Below are 21113 nucleotides of genomic sequence, written 5' to 3'. Positions count from 1 at the left end.
GGGTGACGTCATCGCCGGCCGCGCAAGCCCCAGCCCGAGTCGGCGGGGCCCCGCCTCCCCGGCTCGCTGCGTGGTGACGTCAGCGGCGGCGTGCCCCTGTGCCTGAGCCGAGGAGACCCCGCAGCGAGCTGCCAACGCCCGGCGGAGACGCGGAGGTGAGCGGGGCGCCGGCACGGGCCGGGCCCCTCCGCCCCTCTCAGCCCCCGGCCGGGGGGCGCCGCGCCGCGAGGGGGGAAGGAGGAGGGCAGCGCTCGGGGCCGGCCGGGCGGGAGCCGCCCTCCCGGGGCCGCGCTGTGCGTGTGGGGCCTTCTCAGCCGGGGCTCTTCCCGTAGGGGTGCGCCGAGGGGGGGGGGCCCTGCGGCGGTGCCCGGGGCGGCGGCGGCCGGGACGGTGGCGGCGCCCGCCCGCCGCTTCCGCCTCCTCCGCCCGTTCCGGCGGGGCCTCGGCGCTGGGGAGCGGCGGCAGGAAGTGCCGGGCCCAGCGGCCCTCTCGGGCCCGAGCGGGGCGGGGGGGGGGGGGCCCGGTGCCTCGGCACCCGGCGGGGAGCGGCGGCCGGGCTGCGGGGGGGCCCCGGGGGTCGATGCTGGCGGGGCTCCGGCCTCCCGCTTCTTCCGAGCGCTGCGCGGGGCCCCACTGCGGGCCCCTGGGTCGGAGGGGGGGGGGGGGGCGCTCCGTGCCGCTGCCCTGCCCCGGGGCCTGCTCCCGGTGCGGTGCTGCCTGGTGTCGGCGAGCGCAGGAGACGGTGGCGGTGCTCCGAGGGCTGCCGCCGCCGCCACGCGTTTTTCCCTTTCGCTTTTGGAGCAGCGCTTGTAGTAAGGCGAAGGGGCCGTGGAGCTGCCTCGGTGAGGGGCGTGAAGGCGGTGGGAGCTGGCGGCAGCGGTGGGGTGCCCTCTGCAGCCAGGTGGCTGCGGGCAGAGCCTCTGGGGTTGTGAAAGCCGCCCTTAAGGAAGAGTTGCAAAATGGGGCTGTTCGCCCTGTCCATGCGGGTACTGCAAGCCCCAGAGCCGCTCTGCTGCCATCCTTTGACAAAGCGCCGTGAAGGCGAGGCCTTAACGAGGAGACCGGTGACGACCGCGTAGTCAAAAGTAGTTCAGTCTGACCATCTGCGGTCGTCTTTGTCTCCTGTTCGTCTGTCTATGTTTCTTCTCCCCTAGAAAAAGAGGTGCTAACTGTCCTTGTTCAAAGCGTTAAACAGAAATGCCCCAAATTTCCTTTCTTTAGAAGAGTATTTAAAGCCTGCGTCAAACTTGCGCTAAGTATTACTGATTGGAATAGTTCAGTAAAGCGCTTAAGAATTGTCTCTTCTGGTTAGCAAAAGGTTCAATTGCAAAAGCAACTCTAGATAGAAAGTCTTCATATTTGGATAACTATACGTGGAAAATCTGTTGTTCTTCTTTGCAAACTGCTCCTGGTTAGTGTAAGCATTATGGGGAAGGCAATTACATGCCTGAAACAGGTCACACGGATGACCATAAGGCTTGAATCAATATATTGTTAATTGTGAAATCATTCTTTGTTCAAAGTGTTTACTCCTTATGTGCCTCAGTAATTAGGAGGAAAAGCATTTTTAAGTCTTGGCAAGGAATAAAAACTACTGTAATGCAAGATGAAACTTGCTTGCAATTTGCTAACATGTTTCAGGCAGAAATTTTAATCATTAGATTTGCGTACTTTGAACTTAGTTATTCATGACCTGTACCTGATGCTTTTGATTCATTACATATGCTGGTTTGGGTTATTTGCTTACCTAAAACTGATGGCCAGTTTTGGAACGTTTGTTTTTGTTGTTAAATAGATGGGTTGTGAAATCCCTGGAGTATCTAAAATAAAACTGTAGGTCTTCTACTAAAAGATTACTTGTAAAGAGAAATGGAGCCATCTGAAACTTGTAGGGATTTCCCTGGTGAGTGTGCCTCTATCTTTTTCTTACTTTCCCAGGAAACATGTAAAAGGCTGGTGCTGAGTGCAGTGTGAAGCTGGCTGCTAATCCTGATATAACAGCTCCTTCCAGTTAAAATGGAATTCTTGTACTGAAGTAAATTTCCAAGTCTTATGAGCATAGACAGCTGGGACATCTTAATTAAAATCTTTTCATCAGTTATCTGTTGCCCTACAGGCTTCAAAGCTAATACAACGTATTGGTATAGTAGGTTCCAGCTCTGCTTCAGGCTTCTGAGAACCTGTACGATGTACTGAACACACATCACTGCAGTTTCGGTAATCTGCTTTATACCACTGTGAGTGCTTGCAGCTTTCAGTCGTCTGTGGTCCTGCACCCTTCAGTCCTGCTAGTCCATCTGCCTGCCTTCAGGGGTTGGCCCAGCTTTCGCTTTGCCTTTAGGCTCAATCATACGAATTTCAGCCATCCCAGCTTCTACAGTGATACCCTGTAAAGAGGGGTTGTAGGGGGATGTAGTTATCCTCAGGCTTGAGGCTTGGTTTCTGAGGAAAGAACGCCTCTTTTTCTGGAAGATGAGGGCGCTGTCAAAGTAAATGGAAGTGAAATTGTTTTTTAGTACTCTATCTAGCAAGCAGCTCTCTTTATCCACTTAGTGTATTTTAGGCTTCTGCCATGGCTCCTGTCACCCCGTTATGCTAAATGCATATGAAAAACTATTTTTAGTATTTAATATACAACAAATAAAATGACATAATGACTAGATAAGCTTTTATACTGAAACTTTTAAAGGAACGTAAAGCAGCTATACTTCTGCATCCTATCGTCAGTTAATTAGCTGGCTTCCTTCAAAGCCATGTTTAAAATAGCTTATACCATACGTGCTAAGGGTATCCGTCAGAAGGGATAACCCCTAGAAGTGGTGGGTAAGACTTTTGCCAGGGTACTTCCTAGGGCCTAAACCTTCTTGAGTATCTGCGGACACCCTGTTGCAGCAGCTGCCTTGGGAAGTTCTTGCAACCCCTTCTGTACCTTTCTGATGGTACCTGGGTTACTGGCCAAAATCAGTGGCCAGAAAGCAAAAAAGTGACAGAATGTGCATTAAGGCGAGGTATTCCCAGGTTCTGCTGGTGGGTCCTTTAGATGGATGTTGGATGGAAGAATTGAGTTTGTTTACTTAGTCCTGGGTACGCAATAAACTTAAAATAATGAATGTGAGAAGCAGAGTTTCAACTGTGTTGTCATGTAATTGACCTTTGTGCTCTTCCTTTTGAGTTTCAGGTTATGATTTCTGCTTTAAAGAAGTTGTTAAAAGCTCCAAAATACCATTTAACCCGTTTCCTCATCAGTAAAGTGACTTTGTTTTTCATGAGGCGTCACTGACTCTTCTAAAAAAAAAAAATGGCTTTATAAAGAGAAAATGAGCTAGATGTGCAAAAGCTTTTCAGAAGCATTGTTCTATTTTTAAGCTGTTGTGTTGCTAATTTACCCCCATTTCTTTTGAATGGTAAGGCATAATTCCCAGCATAAGTTATTCTGAACTCTGTTCTCGTCTCATGAAAAAAGACAAATGCTTTTTTGTGCATTTTCTGCGCGCACAGGGCCTTCCCTTGAGCCTTTCTCTTTGGAAGCAGTGTGCAGATACCACGTTCGTCTGTATTGAGTCTTCTGTGCCCGTGGTCAGATTGCAGGTTTCGAAGTGTAGACCAAACTGTGGCTGGGTGGAGGCTTTCACTGGGCTGAATCAGGGTCAGGGCCAAGCTCCAGCGGTGGTGGTGTGGGCCTGGTGGAGGCTCGGAGGCAGTCGGCCGTGGTTCCTCGTGGTGCGGCACTGGCTGCGGGTGCCACAACGGGCACCTCCTGTAATGGGCTGTCTTGAACCGCTCGGATCGTGGGCTGAAAGGTGCCGCGGCTTTGTCCAACGATGTGTTCCGTTTTGGAGGAAAACGACGGAACTGCTCTTGCAGTTTTTGGATGTAAGGGAGGAAGGCACCCACCACTTCGTGGTGTCGTGGAGCTTGTGTAGCTCTTTGCAGTAGACCTGCTGCAGCTGGTGAACGGCAAACACCAAGGGGAGAAGCCTGGCTGTGGCGGTGCTGGGCTTTGTCACGCCAGCGGGCATCCTCTGGCTGTGGTTCGCTCCCGTGCGTTCGGTCAGTCGGCTCAAGTTCAGTGACTTCACTGCTTGTGTTGTTCAGCCTAGGCTCTGAGTATCTGCAGAGGGGCTCTCGGGGATCCTCTTCTTCCATGCCCTGGAGCAGGAGGTGCTGTGTCTGCGTGTGCCAGCTGTTGAGGGCTGTCGTGCTGGGAGGCAGGGCTGGTGCCAGCCACACTGCTTCCTCCCGCGGCTGCCGGGTGCCAGGCACCCTCCGCTGCTCTGGCTTTGGCTGTTCTCTAGTTCTCCAGCTGCTTCGTTAGCTTTAATAGAAATGCCGAGGTGGGTTGATGAAAAGTCTCTTCTGGAATGCTGTTGAAGCTTCATCTCTTCAGGCCTTGGCAGTGTTGCTGATAGGCCTGAGCTGCCCCCCGGTGCGCTGCTTCCTCCAGACACCGGGCGGTTTGTGTGTGCGGAGCCCCAGCAGCTGCACCGCTCCCCGGACGTAACAGCAATGCTGATGTGCACGCAGGGTGCCTGCCACTGGGAACAAGTGGGCATCAAAATAGCAGCTCTGCCAATGTCAGCTCGTCCACTGGCAGGGAAACATCGAGGTGAGCGTGCATCGTGATCAGTCAGTAGTGCAGACAGCAGCACAGGGCTGCTCTGCATCATCTTTGTCACTTAGCGGCATGAACCCGAGGGCATTCAGCTAGGGCTGCTTCACGCAGAACGAGGATACCGCACAGGATTTTGTTACACGGTAGAGTAAAACAGCTTCCTGTGGGGAAGTTAGCGAAGAGTAAAATCTCGAGATGTCCTTGACAAAAATAAGAACTTAATGCAAGCATGTGTGCTTCTTGGTGCTTAATAAGGGCGGGGTTTTCCCAGCGCTGCCGGCTGGTTTTGGCGGTGCAGCCATCTCGCGCTCTTGCCTTTTCCTGTTGAGTTGATGTTAAGGGGAAGGTTACTGTTGTCAACTTAGCATCTGCTCTAAGCCACTCGGAGGTACGAAGCGGGACGAACTGGCAGTGAAGCACGTGAGCTGATGTCAGCCCTGCAGCACGGGATCACTGCGACTGCTGTGGCAGCACAGGGCCCATGGAGTCACGGTCACTGTTTGACCGGGCTTCACGGGTAGCTCTTCTGTGGAACATCAGACTGAAATGCAATGGTGTGGCTATCAACTGCCTTTTTTTTTTAATTGTGGAACTTGAAAGACGGTATAATGCTGCTAGTAGTTCAGGTTCGGGTTTTTAAAATTCCCCCAGCCAGCTGCCTTTAATTCCTGTCCTGTGCACATCTCTGCTCGTCTGGTTTGTTGTGAGGAGCCTTTGAGAAGTAGCTCACAGTAGCTGTCACTCAGTGCTTAACCAGGAAAGTTGCGTTAAGTGTATAAAAGCAGCTCATCTCGGGCACTTGTCTTTTAAGAACACCTTGGACTTCTCCTTTGGTAACTCATAGTAACTTGTCCAGAAAAAAAAGTTGCTTGAAAACCACATAGATGCCGGGATAGTCAAGTTTTGTCAAGTGGCAGGCTTTGACTATGTGCCTGGGAACTTGGCGCGCCCCTATGTTGAGCTGGTGCCCCTGTACTGAGGGCAGCCTTTGTGGTCCCGAGACCAACATCAGACTGCGGTGTGTCACGGAGCCCGTCCTGCCCTCGTGGTGGCAGGGACCGTGGGTCCCTGCTGCTGTCAGTTTTTTCTGCTGCACACCGAGACCGGGGCTGTGGGTGATGGCAAAGGCTGGGTCTTCACCAGAAGTCTTGTGGTTGTCTCGAGAGCACCTTGTAGCACCAGCTTTTTGGCTGTATGTCTCAGGATTAGATAACTTGTCTATAAACCGAACGGCAGCACCTCTTTGGAGATGTCCCTATGTTGCAGAGTGTACATTTTGAGGTAGGATTTAAAGGAACGTCTGAATTTTTATTGGCAGGTCAAAAAATCCTCAAAAAGAAGGATCTTTTTTCAGGACCCTTAATTGATTTGGTACCAGATTGTTTAAGCAAGTCTCCTGCTCTTTGCAGATTTTGCCTTAGACTTCATCCTTTGCTTTGCTCTGAGGGAGTGCTGCTGCCGTGCTGTTTGTAGCTTGACAACGTTTTTTTTTTGGCTCTCTTTAAGAAATTGAACCCCCAGGCCGTCAGCCTGACTTGAGCCTGTGTGCGTGCAGCAGTCGGTGCTACAGACGAGTGGGCAGGTACTGTCGGGCACCGAGTGGTTTGTGTGTTCTACATTTTATGTTGCACATCTGCTGCTTCTGTGCTGGCATACTTGTGGGGTGAGGTCTCCTCCACGAAGAAGACGACTCCTAGCAAGCTGAAAGGTGGGCCTGAGAAGTGTTGGGTAACTTCTGGAAACGGCTGTTGTATGCTTGCAGAGGGAAGTACTGCCCGTGGTAACACTGCTCCTCAAACCAGATTTGACTTCGGTTTCTGTTTGCTGTTCTTCCTGGAGTCCATCTCAGAGAGCTGCTTCTGTTGGTGTTTTGTGCCATGTGTGGCAACGGAGGGGTCACCAAGAGGTCCAGCCTCGTGCTGACAGCTGAACTTGTGTGCTTTGGGGTCTTAGGAGAGCTGGTTGTGTGCAGGGATCTCGGAGCCGCGGCGTCTGCCGCTCTGCTGGCTTTGCAGTGCAGGCATGCAACTTTCTCTGTATGATATTGGTAGGTGTCTCTGGTGGGGCACACCTGGCTGCTTGGGTGCTACTAACTGATGATAGCACTGCGGTGCACACGGTGTGGGAGACTTCTCAGTTTGAAAAGCAAAAGTGGTGCTCTCTGGTGGGGGCCGAGGAGGTGGTGCAGGGGAGGAGCAGCGCTTTGGGGTGCGGTGCCTTGAAATGGGTGGGATTTTGTCCGAGAACGTGCTCCTGGATCAGTCACATGCTTTAGAAATGTTTCTTTTATAAGATATGAAATGAAAGGTAGTGTGGAAGGATGAAAGTGTTTAACAGATCGGCGTGGATAAAATCCTCTGGATAGCGTTGTTCTGACTGCTTTGACCCCAGAGGAGTTAGATGAATGCCCTGTTTACTGTAAAGCCATTGTTTGGAAAAAAGTCTTCGTGGTCTTTTCAGTCTCCAGAAATGGCTGTGCTTGTTTTGTTGCAGTGCGGAGCAGGCTCTGAAGCTGTGACAGGCTGCTCAAGCTTCGGCTTGCGCGTTAATGTTGTGCGTGCTGAAGAGCGTCGTGAAATGGTTCTCGATCGCCAGCTTGCAGCGAGCGGGGCTCAGCCACCGTGTGCTGAAATGGCAGCAGCCGCAGCACTGCGTGAAGGGGAAGTCACGGTGCTGCCGTGGCTCGGCAGGAAGCTAGTACAGGATGTGTGGACAGATTTGACAGCTTGGTTTCCTTTGGCTAGAGGAAGGTACACATTTTTAACATGAAAACAGAAATTAGTAGCTCAAAAATGAACAGAATCTTAAGCTTGAAGCGGTTGAGCTGCTCGTGTGGCAGGAGTGATGGTGGGATTGCGGAGGTTTGTGCTCCGTGCTGTAGTAGAGAGCACTCAGGTATGAAGATGGACACCATTTCACTAACCCTTCAGTTAGTACTTCATATTGCTACTGGAATATATCGTAACTACCGTGAAGTACGTGCTGTTTTTCAAACCTAAGCAGCTCCTGTAGCAACGCCGCGCTTTGTGTGTTTGCCTTTGTGATGGGAAGATGGCTTGCGTGAGGGGGGCTGCGGCTCTTCGGGCAAGCGTTTCTCCCAGTTGCGCTGGGAAGCGGTAGCCCGCCGTGGGCTGCTTCAGGTTTTTGTGGTCTGGCGACGTCGTCTGGAGTGTGTTCAGGCCTGTGCTGGGAAGGGGTGCAATTCCAAGCTTTCCTTGGTGCAGATGTGTGGTGTGACGCCTCTTAGTGCAATACTGCGTGGGGCACTTCGGTTAAGTGTCCGGCCGAACGCTTGGATTTGTCGGTTGCAACTTTCGAGGATTAATCCTAAAGGTAGAAATCCTGAAGGTGAGAAGCATAACCAAGCTTTAAAGCAAAATTCTGAAAAATGGACCTGCTGGTCCTGGAATAGGAGGACCATGGGATGAATTTGTAGGCTACCAGGCACTGTAACCCACAGGTTCCAGAAAGCTAGATCCTGTTTTTCTGGGGTGCTTCTGAGTTCTGTGAAATCACACGCTGAACAGGTGAAAATTTAACAAATGTTAGAAGTATGATCAGTTAACATTTTTTACTGAAGCACTGTTTTCTTTTTTTTTCATGATTATAATACAAAGAGGTTTGGAAAATTAAATGAATTTAGGTTTAAAAAAAGCCTTGTTGAGCAGAACTAAGTTAAATTGCGTTACATTCAGCCTTCATCAGCCTTCTTCTCTGGGCTTGACCGAAAGGCTCACAGCTACATGGCTCAGTCTACTTCCTGCACTCACACTGGGTGCTTTCCAGTCTATCTCAAGTCTCTCAGACATTTAAAAGAAACAAAATTGAGTGCTTTCTGGTCCTCCTGGGTGTCCTCTAAGTAGACTTGCTTCTGTTAGGCGCTTTGTGGGGAGGAGACAAAAACTTGAAACTCTTTCTCCCTTCCCCAGCATTCGCTTTGGGGATGAATTAGCCTCCAGTTGTATCTCGTATTGGACTATTCATGTCACAACTTGATATATGTGTCTCTAAATGTTTTTTTTTTCCCCCTATGGAGGAATAGGTGCTCAGATAGTACATGTAAGCTCCCTAACAATTTGTTTTCAGCTGTGTTTTGTGGACCTGCTAGAAGTGGAGAACATCAGGTAGCTCATCCAGGAAATATGGAAAGCCTTCTAATCCAAGTAAAATAACTTATTCAACAACTCTGCTTTCCCACCAGTAAAACTTCGGAGGCCTATGCTTAACAGTCTAAATCTGCTTAAAACTTAGGTCGCCTTATTTCAGTGTTTAGAGGTGAACTTATGTATCTGTTTATCAAAATGTGGGGAGGATCCCTTTACGTAGCGGATGTGCTCGAATGCAGTTTGGCCCTTTAACGCAGCAATCCTAAAGAGCAGAATGGCTTTCACTTGGACGTGGGGTGAATTAAATCTCTGTGGAGGAGCAGCAGTCAGCCCGCTAGAATTTCAGTGTTTCGTGGTCAATCTTTTTTTTTCTTTTCTTCCTTTAAGAAAACCCACCCTGACTTCTCCGGACCCCTGCTGTGCAGTTCAGGTCCTGCTTTGTGCTGCAGCGTTTGCAGCCTGGTCTGACCTGCTGGCAGGAGGTGCGTGGTGAGGGCGAGCAGCGCTTCTGTATGAGATCCTCTGGGACTGCTGGTGGTGCCCTGTGGTGCACGGGCTATGTTGATGCACGAGCCTGACCTGACGGCTTCAGGCATATTGCTGCCGGCATGCATGGTGCATGCCCAGCTTGTCTTTTCGGTCACAGGGGAAGGAAGGGTCTGAGCTGAGCCCCGGTAAGAGCAGAGCATCGTCTCACCTGGAGCCGCTGTGGGGACCTGGCTGTGGCCAAGGGCAGACAAATGCGGGGTTTGCGGTGCAGTTGTGATCTGATGCGCCTTGTAATGCTGGTGTCGCTTCATTACTGCTTGGCTGAGGTCCTCTGGAGCAATGAGGCTTAGTGAATAACATCAGTTACACCCTTTTTTATGAAGGCATACGTGAGCTTTTCCTGTACGAGTGCACACGCAGCACTTTGTAGTTAATTGGGTTGGGATGTTGCAATGCACAGGATGTGCTTCAGAGTGCTGGGTTCTTCCGTTAGGTAGCGTGCTGTGGGCTTATGGAAAGGCTACCTTGGAGATGTACCTGCAGATTACAGGGGGAGTAGAAGAGGAGGAGGATTGGGAAGGAGGGAGGAGGGCAGGACAGAGGGGTGGGTGTCTGCCAGAGGGGTGGCAAGTGAGCTGGGCTCCCTCCGAAGGGGTGGCAGCAGCTGGCAGTGTAACCCGGAGGTGGGTGCGCTCCTCTGCTTGTCCCAGTGCCTGGGATGAGCGAGGCCAGCTGGAGCAGAGATTTCTTGAATTTGGGTGAGCAGCGTAATGGATTCCACTTGGAACTGAAAAAGCAAGCAAGAAATGGCTGGAAAACCCCATTTGGGGTGTTTCTTTGTACTTGATCTACTAGTGCTGAAAAGAACTCAAAGGTTGCTACCTGGGCCGTGCAGTGGCACCGCTGAATGGTTGTCTTCGGGCAGCTTTTGAGATTGTTCATTTGAAGATAGCTGGCTCTGTCTGAATCTTGGAGCATCCCTGCAGCATGTGAAGAAAAGCTGCTGATGCTGTTTGTCCTGAGTCCTTAGCAATTACCTTCCCATGGAAGCTGTGCTGTATCCAGTTGTATTGCTTACTGTGACCAGAGCGCTCAAAATCTGGAACTGTGTCTTTCTTTCTCCTAGATCATCCAGAAAAGGGAGATCCCCAGGAAGGTCCCGGTGGCACGGTTCTGTAGGGATCAGCTCGATTTTTTTTTTTTTATGCAGTTACCCAGAAATGAGAGCCACGGTGACATCCTTGCTAGCCTAAAGCATTGCCACCATTTTGGGGGGCAACTTGTAGTGGGTATCTTGTCCTGTCCTCTCCCCATGCACCCTAGCTGAGGATAATTCAGTTAGCAAATCTTTGCTGCTGTAGATTCCGGAATACGGAAATGTTTGAAACTTGGTGGCAACTTTGACACTTAGGCTTGCTGGAGTCAGGATTTCATACCTGTATGTGGAAAAGAAATGACTGAAGGCCTTGTATTTTTCTAATTAAAATGACATTGTAATGAAGGGCGGCTGTGTCTGGCACTGGAGGAAGCAAGCTAAGGTTTAGAAGTATTGATAGGCCAATATTGATTGAGGTGGCAAGGTAAATATTGATTTAGTTCCAATACTAAATCCTGTAGTGGGGCGGCACTGCAGCAGCTGGCTGCTTCCAGATCTTGTGTCTGGGGAGTAATGAGATTGTTTGGGGTCTGGTGCTGCCGAGTTCCTCAGCTTGGTCGCCACTTCCAAGCGGGGATCAAAGTACTTGCGAAGTAGCAACTGTAACCCAGGGATTTTAGAACTGTACTTAAACCTTCAAAAAAAAAAAAGGGGGGGGGGTGGGGGGGAGGATTAATCCTGTCATGTTTACTTCTGTCTATACCTGCTTATTTTTACACCATAAATTAGTTTCAAAACTCATACTGCTGTATTTTCTTGGGAGATGTGTTTTACTTAGCAGCTATTGAGACCCAAGCTCACACTTCTACCTTTCAGTGCATCTAAGGCTGGAGATTTTTATGCGTTAGAAACGCTCTGGGAAGGCAAAGATTGTTTTTCCTCCCAGCTCTAGGTAACTAAGCAAAAACCACCCTGTGTCCAGGAGTGATGTAATTTACCTGGTTCTTCTGCCCAGCATGAAAAGTGACTGTGCCAAATAGAATCTTGGCAGGTATTTGGCAGTTGTATGCAGTGGGGAGGCTGGCTATATGGAGGAATTTGCGTATATGGAAATCCTCTGGGGTGTGTGTGTGGTGGAGAGACTGTATCACTCCACCATCTAGGAATGTCTTGTGTTCAGATCCCATGTGGCCTGTTAGGGGGCTTGGGCTCCGGCTGAAGCTTACTAGTGACAACCTGCTATCCAGTGAGAATGAAAACCTCTAAATACTTCTCTTGTTTTCTTTCAGGTTCACATTGGAGTTGATACTATAGCAGACGTCAGCTATGCAGACGATTAAGTGTGTAGTCGTGGGCGATGGCGCTGTTGGTAAAACCTGTCTCTTAATTTCCTACACAACAAATAAATTCCCATCGGAATATGTACCAACGGTGAGTGCTGAGAACGGCTCCAGTTGTCCTTTGGGCCTGATGGGGTTGGGCAGCATGAGTTTCCTTCCTAACTAACCATCATGGCATGAACGCCTTAACGCTTGTTCTTACAGCATGTTGGAGACTAACACATCATGGAAAAGTAACGATCAGCTTGGTACGCCGCTGCTACTGAGCTTTGCTGTTACCTGGTAGTGCTGGGATTCTTCTTGTGCATGTAGTCTGTATGCTGTTTGACTGCTTTGTAGAATCTGGGTTCTGTTTGGTGGCCATCAGCTGGGTTCTGTGAATAAGATCACTTGCAGTTGCTGGAACTGGTAAGTGGAGAGTGAGCAGCAGGAACTGCTGTCCAGCTTGCTGAGCTCAGTTGTAGCTGCACCTTCACCTTTAGGCCTTCACTTCTAGGGAAACTAGTGCTTCATGCTGCTAGAACAGCCAGTGACCACAGTTACTGTTTCTGATGCTGATTTTTTTGCTTTGCAACTCCAAGAGGTCCATAGGTCTTGCGGTGAACTGTGGAGCATGTCTAGTTATTTCTGTCGTGTTTGGCTGAAGTCATGTTTGCATCTAGACGGCACAATCTCTTTCCGGTTGTACATCCGGATACTTAACTTTGTGTAGTCCTTTGCTATTTCTGTCTCCATGAAACACTCTTCAGTAACCTCTGAGTATTACAAGGTCAGATTTCTGAGATACTGAATCCTTTGGCTTATCTAAAAATCAAGTTTAGAGCAGTTTGGCTGAGGCACATGTGTTATTTTTCTAGTAGGGAAGTGTCGCTGCTGTTAATATTGGATATGCAAGATTGGTGTGCTGACAGTGAGATAGTTCAGTTTGGTTTTGGGGTCAATGATCTTTTCTGCTATTGTAAAGCAACTTAAAAGAGCAGATAACTCCTCTTGAGTTACTGGGTAGCTCCTTCCTGATGCCTCTTTCAAAATAGCAGCTAGTTTAAAAAAAAATCCTGCCTTTGTGGAAGAGAAGTTGCAGTGAGCTTCCATGCCTCTTTTTTTAACTGTTGTCTTTCTATACTCCCTAAAGATCTTCAGCTCGCTAAATTTGAGGTTTCCTAGGAATCGGATGGACTTCCATGGGTTTGATATTTCTTTTGTTTTAGTTATAGATCTGGAGCTGAAGAGGAAGCTGATAAAAGTACCCTCAAACCTGAGCGTATTCAGCTTGGATGCAGTGACCAACCTGAGGGTTGTGTTGTGGGCACGGAGACCTAAGTTCAGCTTGTCATGGAGATCCTCTTGTTATGAGCTAGTGGGGGCACTTCACCATTCTCAAGCTTTTCAGAGTGGTACTGAGTATCTTGCTGTGGTCCTTCTAGGACAGGCATGTTGCATACCGAGCCTATGGAATTCTGCTTGCCCTATTTAAGCTAGTCTTTATGGTCATAGCAAAATGAAAGTGATCAGTGAGGTTGGGCAGGCAGCCAGCAGCTTCTATACTTATCCCTAGTGAAATTACCCTTAATTACGTTGAAAAGTTTTAATCTTAAACTCAAGAGGCTTCAAAATATACTCTTTGAATTTGCTGTCCTGCAGATGGTAGCACTGTCTATAAATCCCTGGTAAGAAACGATGTGGAAAAGCTACTCCAAGAAATTAAGTTACTTGCCAGAGAAGTGTTTTCAAGGTGTGCCGAGGCTTAATTCTGGTGCCTTTTAAAACTGTCTAATGCTTCTGAAATAGTATTTACCTCTGAACCTCATGGCTCAAGAAACACGTTGTTCTGGGAATATCACAGGTTTATTTCTAACCCTGCTTATTTCAAACTCTGGAAACTGGTAAGTAACCTCTGATATTCAGGCTAATGCTTCTAGTAATAAACAGGAAAAGAAATGTAACGGCATTGTTCCCAAATGAAAGCAAGCGGAGAGTCAGCAAACCTGAATGTCCGTGAAATGTTTGTGGCTGAAGAAGGAGACAATGTAAGAAGGTCCCTAGAATAAAGTCAGACTGCGCAACAGAAATGGTTAAGCAGGAAAACCTGGAGATAAAGTTCTGCTCTGGAGCATGGTAAATACGGGTGGCAGCTCAAGGCCAGTGAGCCAGCCAGCACTGGGAGTCCTGCTGTAGCTACGCTGCTGATCTAACAGCAGATCCTGCTGCATGCTACTGTGAGGTGTCTGAGAGAGGAAGATGGCAGGCACCCTTCGTCGAGTGCGTCCCGTGGTACGTGGAGTGCTGCAGTGAAGAAATCAGCCTGCTTTTGGCTGAGTCCTTCCGTGTATGCAATACTGAAGGTGCTGAGATAAAGCACATGTGGTCGTTGCACTTAGCAGTACTTGTGAACAAGAATAGGAGCAAAACGCTGATGTTTGCAGCAGTTCAGACTGCTAGATAAGTTTTACTTGTTTTGCGGTTCTTTCTCTTTCTTGGGGGTGTTTCCTGGTGGGAGATGAATTTCATGCTGGTACTGAGTTAGTCCATGCATGGTTTTCATTCCCATTTTCAGAAAAGGTAGCAAGGAACTTGTCTGGGGAATGGTAGGGCAGGTGTGAGCCCTGTACCACGAAAGCTCAGGCTTCCTGCTGTAAAGGGCTGTCTGGTACTGGCAGGAATTGAAACTTTTTGTCTGGCTAATGGCTGCTCTGGGTTTTAGCCTGTTTGGCTCAACTGAAAATAAAATTATGGGTTGTGCTGGGTCTGTAGCTTCCAGGTTTGTCTGAAGGCCAGTCTCGTAACCTTGGCCTCTCCTTAGTGCTGAACCCCAGACCTTTTCAATAGTGGCTGTACCTTTAAAAACAAACAAACCCCAAACAGATAGGGAACATAAAAACAAAACAAATATGTTAATGCTCCTAAAAATGGGCAGCTCCAAATAGTATTTTCAACTTGCTGTTCGCTGGGCAAAATAAAAGGGGATAGTAGAGGGCCAGAGTCGAGCAGGAGTGCTGGTTGAGTGTCTTTGGGGGATTAAACTTCTCACCGCCTGCTGAGGTCTCAAAGAAGAAATGTTCTGACCTTCGGTGGGGGCATACCAGTCTCCTGGTCTGTACCTAGCAGGGGAGTTCTCATCCTGAGCTGTACTTTGCAGTCTTGGAGCAGCGGTCGTCATACGTTGAATATGCCCAGTGAAATGCCCGCTGCCCTCCTCCAGGCTGAAGGTCTTGTTTGTAACTGGATGCTTTCTGGGCTGTTAGTGTGGGAGGGATTGGGCTGCAGATAATGGACCTGCATGTCGAAATCTAGTACAGTACTGAACATCTTGAAGGCTAATCCAAAGAAGTCTGGAAAGTGGACTTCCAGCTGGGGATGTGCAGCTTCCTGCATACAGCTTCTCAGTCACAGTAGGTTGTGCCAAGTTGAAAAAAATGTGTGGTGTCGGGTATTGCTTTAACCAGGACAGTTGCCTGGAAAGGAGACTGATCTGATGAGCTCTTGAAAGTTCAGATTCGAAGCGCTGTCTTGCTGGTCTTAGCTTCAAACTTCAGTGGGATTTTTTCAAGGACCTGGGCTCTTAATGAAGCCCTTATTATAAGTGCATGTGACAGCTCATTTCTCCATGTTCCTCCTTCTCTCACTTCCATGAAAAGCTTTCAAGTTGAGTGTGACCTGCTTTAATGCTGCAGTTAATGTCAGTTGTGAGAGCTGCTGAGCCTTCAGGTTTGTGCTGAAGTGTAGCCTGCTGCTGATCCTTACTTGGATCTCAACCGTCTCTGAGTAATTTTGCAGTGCAGAATGCGGAGACAGCTTTTGTTTCAGTGGGAATGGCTCTCGGTGGTGGTAACTTCTGAAAGAGTCTGTCGTGGTTCTGAAGATGCAGTGGTCTTTGAAATTATGGATGCTGACCTCAGACAGCAAACTCCTTAATGAGCATGCAGGTTTTGAACGAAAAGGCTTTGGTTAAAAAAAAGCTTTGGAAAAAGCTTTGATAGGTCCTCGTGATCAGCTGTGTTGTAAACAAGTTACTGCATCAACCATTTCTGGTGCAGGGCTAGCTTTTGACCCGTGTAGCATGGCTCCTCTTGTGGACAGGACTGTTGTGCTGGCTGCTGCACAGAGACACCATGAGTTGATCTTCCAGAGCTGGATTCACCATTTAGATTGAGCATGTAAATTTGGCACATACTGATTTTGACTGGCTGCATTGCTGGGGATGCTTTCCTCCAAAGTTGGAGGATAATTTCCTGCTGAAAAGGTGGGGTCTGTATTGTGTTCCCTTGCTGTTCAGAAAGATGAACTTCAGAGGACTGCAGTCCTATGAGTAGTAACCTCATAGCTCTGTCCTGAAGGATGTAAGTAAGGCAAGGCTGAAGTTCATCACTTCTGTCTTAGTGAGGACATGTGTTATTGGGTGTAAGTGCGAAGGCTGAAATTTCTGTGGCAATGTGGGAAACCTCAATTACAGGCAAGAGCTGTTAGAGGTGTTTTGTTCAGTGGGTTTTACCCAGTTGCATGCAGTGGTGTATCTGGTGTGCTTTTGCTTTAGATACCTCATGGAAACAACTCTTGCATCCCTGTTCCAAATTGAATTGTCCTGTTAATAGCAGCATAGTAAGCCTGATGGATTCTGTTGTCCTGCTTAGATGACTGTTATACAAACTGGAGGTGCTCTGGCAAGGTGAGTAGGATGATGGCTTATTCACATCCTCTTGATATGCTTTCTTAACAGGTTTTCGATAACTATGCTGTAACAGTGATGATTGGAGGAGAGCCTTACACCCTAGGCCTCTTTGATACTGCAGGTGAGAAATCAAGTGCTTGCATCATTGTAACACCCCAACTTTTAGTTATGATGTTGAACTTGAAGACATACAGTTGTTTTTTTATAAAAGGGAAAAATCTTTATTCCACTTTCCTGAGCTTTTGGGAGTTGCTAAATTGAGTTCATTAAACAAACCACCCAACCTTCTTGTAGAGCTGTTCTATTTTGTGACACTACGTAACAAGTTTCAAACTTGTACTTCTAAATTAGGGATTACCTGGTGGATAAGAGATTTCTCTTATTTAAACAAAAGTAAAGGAGAAAACTGAAGAAAATACATGGGCTGTGTGTGATTTTTTTTTTTGTTTAGTAAATAGCCTATTATTTTTTGCCAAATGTCAATAGAGGATGACAAGCATTGGAACCTCTTAGATGCCCATGTGGCTTGTCTTTGCTGCCATAAGGTGGATGAAATCTGGAGGTTGTATGGAATTTCGTAAGCCCTCTGCTTTTTAAAATTGAGAATCTGCACAATTCTTCATATTTACTAGACTGTATTTCAGTTTCGGAATGGAGAAATGTACAGTGATTAAACTATGTTTATTACAGAGCATGGAAAACTTAATGGGAAAGGGTAGAAACTGGTTCAAATGTTAATTACCCAGTCCCCAGCCCATAATAACACCAGAGCAGTACAGCAGCATCTGATATTGTGAATTAGTCTTCAATGTATGGTCCTTCAGGAGACCTTAGTAACACGTTACCTAAAATTGACTTGGTAGAACTTAACGTGACTCTTTCCAGCTGTTTTTACCGTGGTGTACTGTATTCTTACAGTACGCAAGGGTCCTGCTTGGCTTTGGAGCTGTTCACTGGTACCAGTAAGAGCTGTGTTTTGGTCCTGCTGCCTGTTGTCCTGCTGAGGTTCTCATGGCGCAGGCCTTTGGAAACCAGAGCTTGTGCAGAAGTGCACATTCATGCTGTCAGCCCCTGAGCGCAGTAACCCATCTAGTAGTCCTGCAGGATTACCAAATGGCTGAGTGCATATGGGTGACTTGACGAGCTTGTGAATATAAAGGCTTCCCTTCTGGAGCCAGGCTTCTGGAATGGAAGGCTTGGCACTTCAAGAGTCACCCAGCTGTTTGATAAACAGTAGCTATCACAAGTTACAGAACTTAAATAAATAAATAATAAAAAAGTGGATAAAACCCATGTTAACGACTTTTATTATAAAAGATTTGTTTTTCTACTGTGAAGACAGCTTTTTGGAGTACACTGCTAATTGCAGCAAGGTATTTTGGTCAGTGCTTAGTTCATCTGTGTCCAGCCAAGCACCATAGCTTTAACAAGCTTTTTTTAGGCATTTTTTACGTTTTTTTTTACGGTTTGAAGACCGTAGGTCATCTTGCACTGAGATGTCCCAGGTGTTGAGTCAGCTACTTCAAAGTCTCGGAGGTCTTTGTCCTCCATGGCCAAGAGACCACTAGTTGAAATCTGAGGTCTTTTGAACAAGTTTCTTAACTGGTTGTCAGTTCATACAGCAGCTCCTTAAGTGTGAGGCTTGCTTTGTTTTCTAAAAAGAAAGCTGAATTGGACAGGTATAAAAACAAGCTTGCCCAGAGGTAAAGCTAGTGAGTCACTGCTAATGGTGCACTCTAACGACTGCCTGCTGTCTGACACAAAAGAAAGCCTGGCTTCCTTTGAAACACAGCCTGCACTGGGACTTCGGTGTGTTCTTGGGGGAATGCTGCTGGACAGCCTGATTATTCCCATAACAGCAGCATTCTTTTACTGCTCAAAGGATGCTTCACTAGATGTTTGCAAGTATCGGTTGGGACCTAGTGAACAAAACTGTGTTTGTGCATGTTAATGAAATTTGATGGCAAAATACCTTGCAAAATCCATTTAATAGATAGAGCAGGTGCAGAAGACTTCTATAAATGTCTTTGTTGTAATTGAGGAAAGTGTTCTGCAGTCTGTGGCTGCTGGATCTAAATTTGTTAGAGCATACTCCTGACTTCCATGCTCTCCTGTGACTTTAAGCAGCTTGTTACATAGCAACTGACTGAATTCTGTATTTGGAAACTAGGCTCCTTAATGTTTGGATTCAGGGCATGTGTATTTGCTTAAGAGTTAGGATTACTCACAATAATGCTTTTGTGCTGCAATATGTATTCTAGCAACCTGTAAAGGGTGGCATTTTGCTGTCTGCCTCTAATGCTGTTAATTTTCTCCTCTTCTAGGTCAGGAAGATTATGATAGATTACGACCTCTCAGCTATCCACAGACAGATGTATTTCTGGTCTGTTTTTCAGTGGTGTCTCCTTCTTCATTTGAAAATGTGAAAGAAAAGGTTTGTTTAACTGTCTAGAAAGGGAGGAGTTGGTGCAGTGATTTTAGGAATAACTAAGGGAGTTAATCTAGGTGATCAGTAACAAATGCTGTATCTTCTCTCCTTAGTGGGTACCTGAAATTACTCACCATTGTCCAAAGACTCCTTTCCTGCTTGTTGGGACCCAAATTGATCTAAGAGATGATCCCTCAACAATTGAGAAACTTGCCAAGAACAAGCAGAAGCCCATAACTCCAGAGACGGCTGAAAAACTGGCCCGGGACCTGAAGGCTGTTAAATACGTGGAATGCTCTGCACTTACGCAGGTAAGAGTTGGTCTTTGACTGTTTCTGCTTGCTTGTATTCCATACTTTTTTTTTTCAGTTACAGGGGAAGAACAGTTCAGTATGAATGTGAAAGGTTGTGAGCTCTTTCTGCTGTTGGCACGGTAGCTTTCTCTGTCCTGTTGTTCTCAGGCACGAGGAGCTGGCAGTGGTACAAAGCAAATCAGCCTGTAAAGATTAGGCAAAGTGTAGCGGGGAGACGGAGGAGGGTTTGCTTGCTTAGTTTGCTTTTGTGTTGGAGCAAAATAGCTGTCAAAAACTTACAGGGCTTGTTATGGACAACGAGTGGGTTAGAACACAGAATGCAGTTCACTACTGAAGAGAGCAGGCAAAACAAAATAATAATAACACCTCTCAGATGAGTGGTTTATATCTCAGCAAAGTTAGTTCTCTTCTAAGAATAGAAGCCTTCCTAGCTGTGAAATCTTCTTTCTCTTCCTGTGAGAGCTTCCTTTTTCTTCTCGCCACCTAGTCTGTGGTGATGTACATTTCCTTTATCTGCCTTAAGATGGAAGTTCTGTTGAAACAGAAAATAACCATCAAATAGTTCTTAAGATGTCAACATGGTGGTGCTGTGAACTAACTTGTGAAAACGAGTCTAAAAACAACTAAAACTGCTGACTTGAGGCCAGGAAACCTAACAGTTCTTTCCCTTTAAGTCAGGAATACTGGGGTGGGGTGGGAAGTAACCATTGACTGGCTAGCTGGAATGCTGTCTTTGGATGCCTCCGAAACTTAATCTTGTGTGCCTACTTTTGCAGAATTTATTTCAACTCTTATTTAATGCTCTGTGAAGAATTTGTCCCTACCTGATGTGCATGGAACTAAAGGTGCACAGTATCAAGTCTTGCTCTTTTCAGTTTTTTTGTGCGTTGATCTATAGTATCTTGAGCACAAAGCTTTATTGCTGAACTTTGTGAAGCGTTTCTTGCACCTTTTGCCCAGGTTGCATGGTGGCTCTTCTGTTTGGGTTCCTGAGACTTTTTGTAACAAAGCTTTGCCTGAGTGATTGCTGAGAAGAGGCTTTTGAGGGAATTTAGCAGGACACTGGTACTGGAGGTGTTGTGGTAAGGCATACTGTAGTTCATCCTGGGAATCCCTAAGCAAAAGGTGGCCTTGGCTGTTCCTCCTTAGTGCCCACGTGCAAAAGGAGGGCTGTTGGTGCTTGAACTGTAATTCTCCTATAGCTGTTTAGTCATCAAATACCGTTTTAGCTGGTGTCTGTTGCACAACTTGAATGCTGCTGCTGACTAGGCTGTAGAACCTACTCACTGGTTAAATGGATACTAGGATTTTTGTCTTAAGTTGGTGAGGGAGACGCACTCTTCTGTAGCTTTAGGCTGGCCTTCTTTAATCTGCTCAAATGGCATGGAAGCCATTTTGTTCTTTTATTTCCAGATAAGCTAACTGTATCAGTTGCAGGGAACAGCTTTATATGCTGGGAAGTTCAGCCTGAATTTCTTGCAGAGTACTAGCAACTGTACACCCGATAGTGGTTTCAGAAACAGAGAATAACCTGGTAGGATGGTTCAGAAGCATTCTCACCTGAGAGACTAGTCAGTCTGCTTCTGCTCTGTTCTCTTTTACTTCGTTTGTTATTGACCTTCACCACAAAACATCTCTTCCTCAGTCTGTTGGCGATAGCTGCTGAGCAGAAACAGAAGTTCTCTGCAAAGGGATGTTGGAAGTTTCCAGCAGTGATCTAGCTGGCAGCTTGCTGAACACAGAAGGTGGCTGGCCGTTCTGGCCAGGAGGGTTGTTTTCCTACCTGCAAGGCAGTGTTGTAGCAGTTGGTTTCAACTGAAGCTAGACTCAGCTGGGTAGTTCCAGTCTCTTTCCCTTACCATCCATCTACACAGTTCACCTCAGCAGCCTAGGGTGTCTTCTGCCGTCCCACTAACTTGCAGATGACTTTGGCACTGCAGTAGCAAATAATCATAACATTGCGGAGCTGGAGTACGTATTTTTCTGGAAGGAAAGTTTTGCTTGCCTGTGGGTCATTTCTGAAAGTAGTAGGTGAGCTGTAAGAGGCTGAGTTTGAGCGTTT

General features: G+C 47.3%; 1 protein-coding gene across 3 annotated transcripts in view; it reads left to right on the top strand.

Annotated features, from left to right (window-relative positions):
• Nucleotides 1–21113, top strand: part of CDC42 (cell division cycle 42) — a 26224-nt gene continuing 5111 nt past the window's right edge. For 2 of the 3 annotated variants that reach the window (XM_080564278.1, XM_080564279.1), the window contains exons 1-5: nucleotides 1–155; nucleotides 11593–11734; nucleotides 16358–16430; nucleotides 18634–18743; nucleotides 18851–19048. In XM_080564278.1, the coding sequence (XP_080420404.1) occupies nucleotides 11630–11734; nucleotides 16358–16430; nucleotides 18634–18743; nucleotides 18851–19048 (486 nt within the window). In that variant the 5' untranslated portion in view covers nucleotides 1–155; nucleotides 11593–11629. The remainder of the gene's footprint in view (nucleotides 156–11592; nucleotides 11735–16357; nucleotides 16431–18633; nucleotides 18744–18850; nucleotides 19049–21113) is intronic. The other variant, XM_080564277.1, reaches the window with a different exon arrangement.

The sequence above is a fragment of the Anser brachyrhynchus genome (genome assembly GCF_964034855.1).
Source record: "Anser brachyrhynchus genome assembly, chromosome: 21".
NCBI classification, from domain to species: Eukaryota; Metazoa; Chordata; class Aves; order Anseriformes; family Anatidae; genus Anser; species Anser brachyrhynchus.
This window is presented reverse-complemented; position numbering and strand designations above follow the sequence as displayed.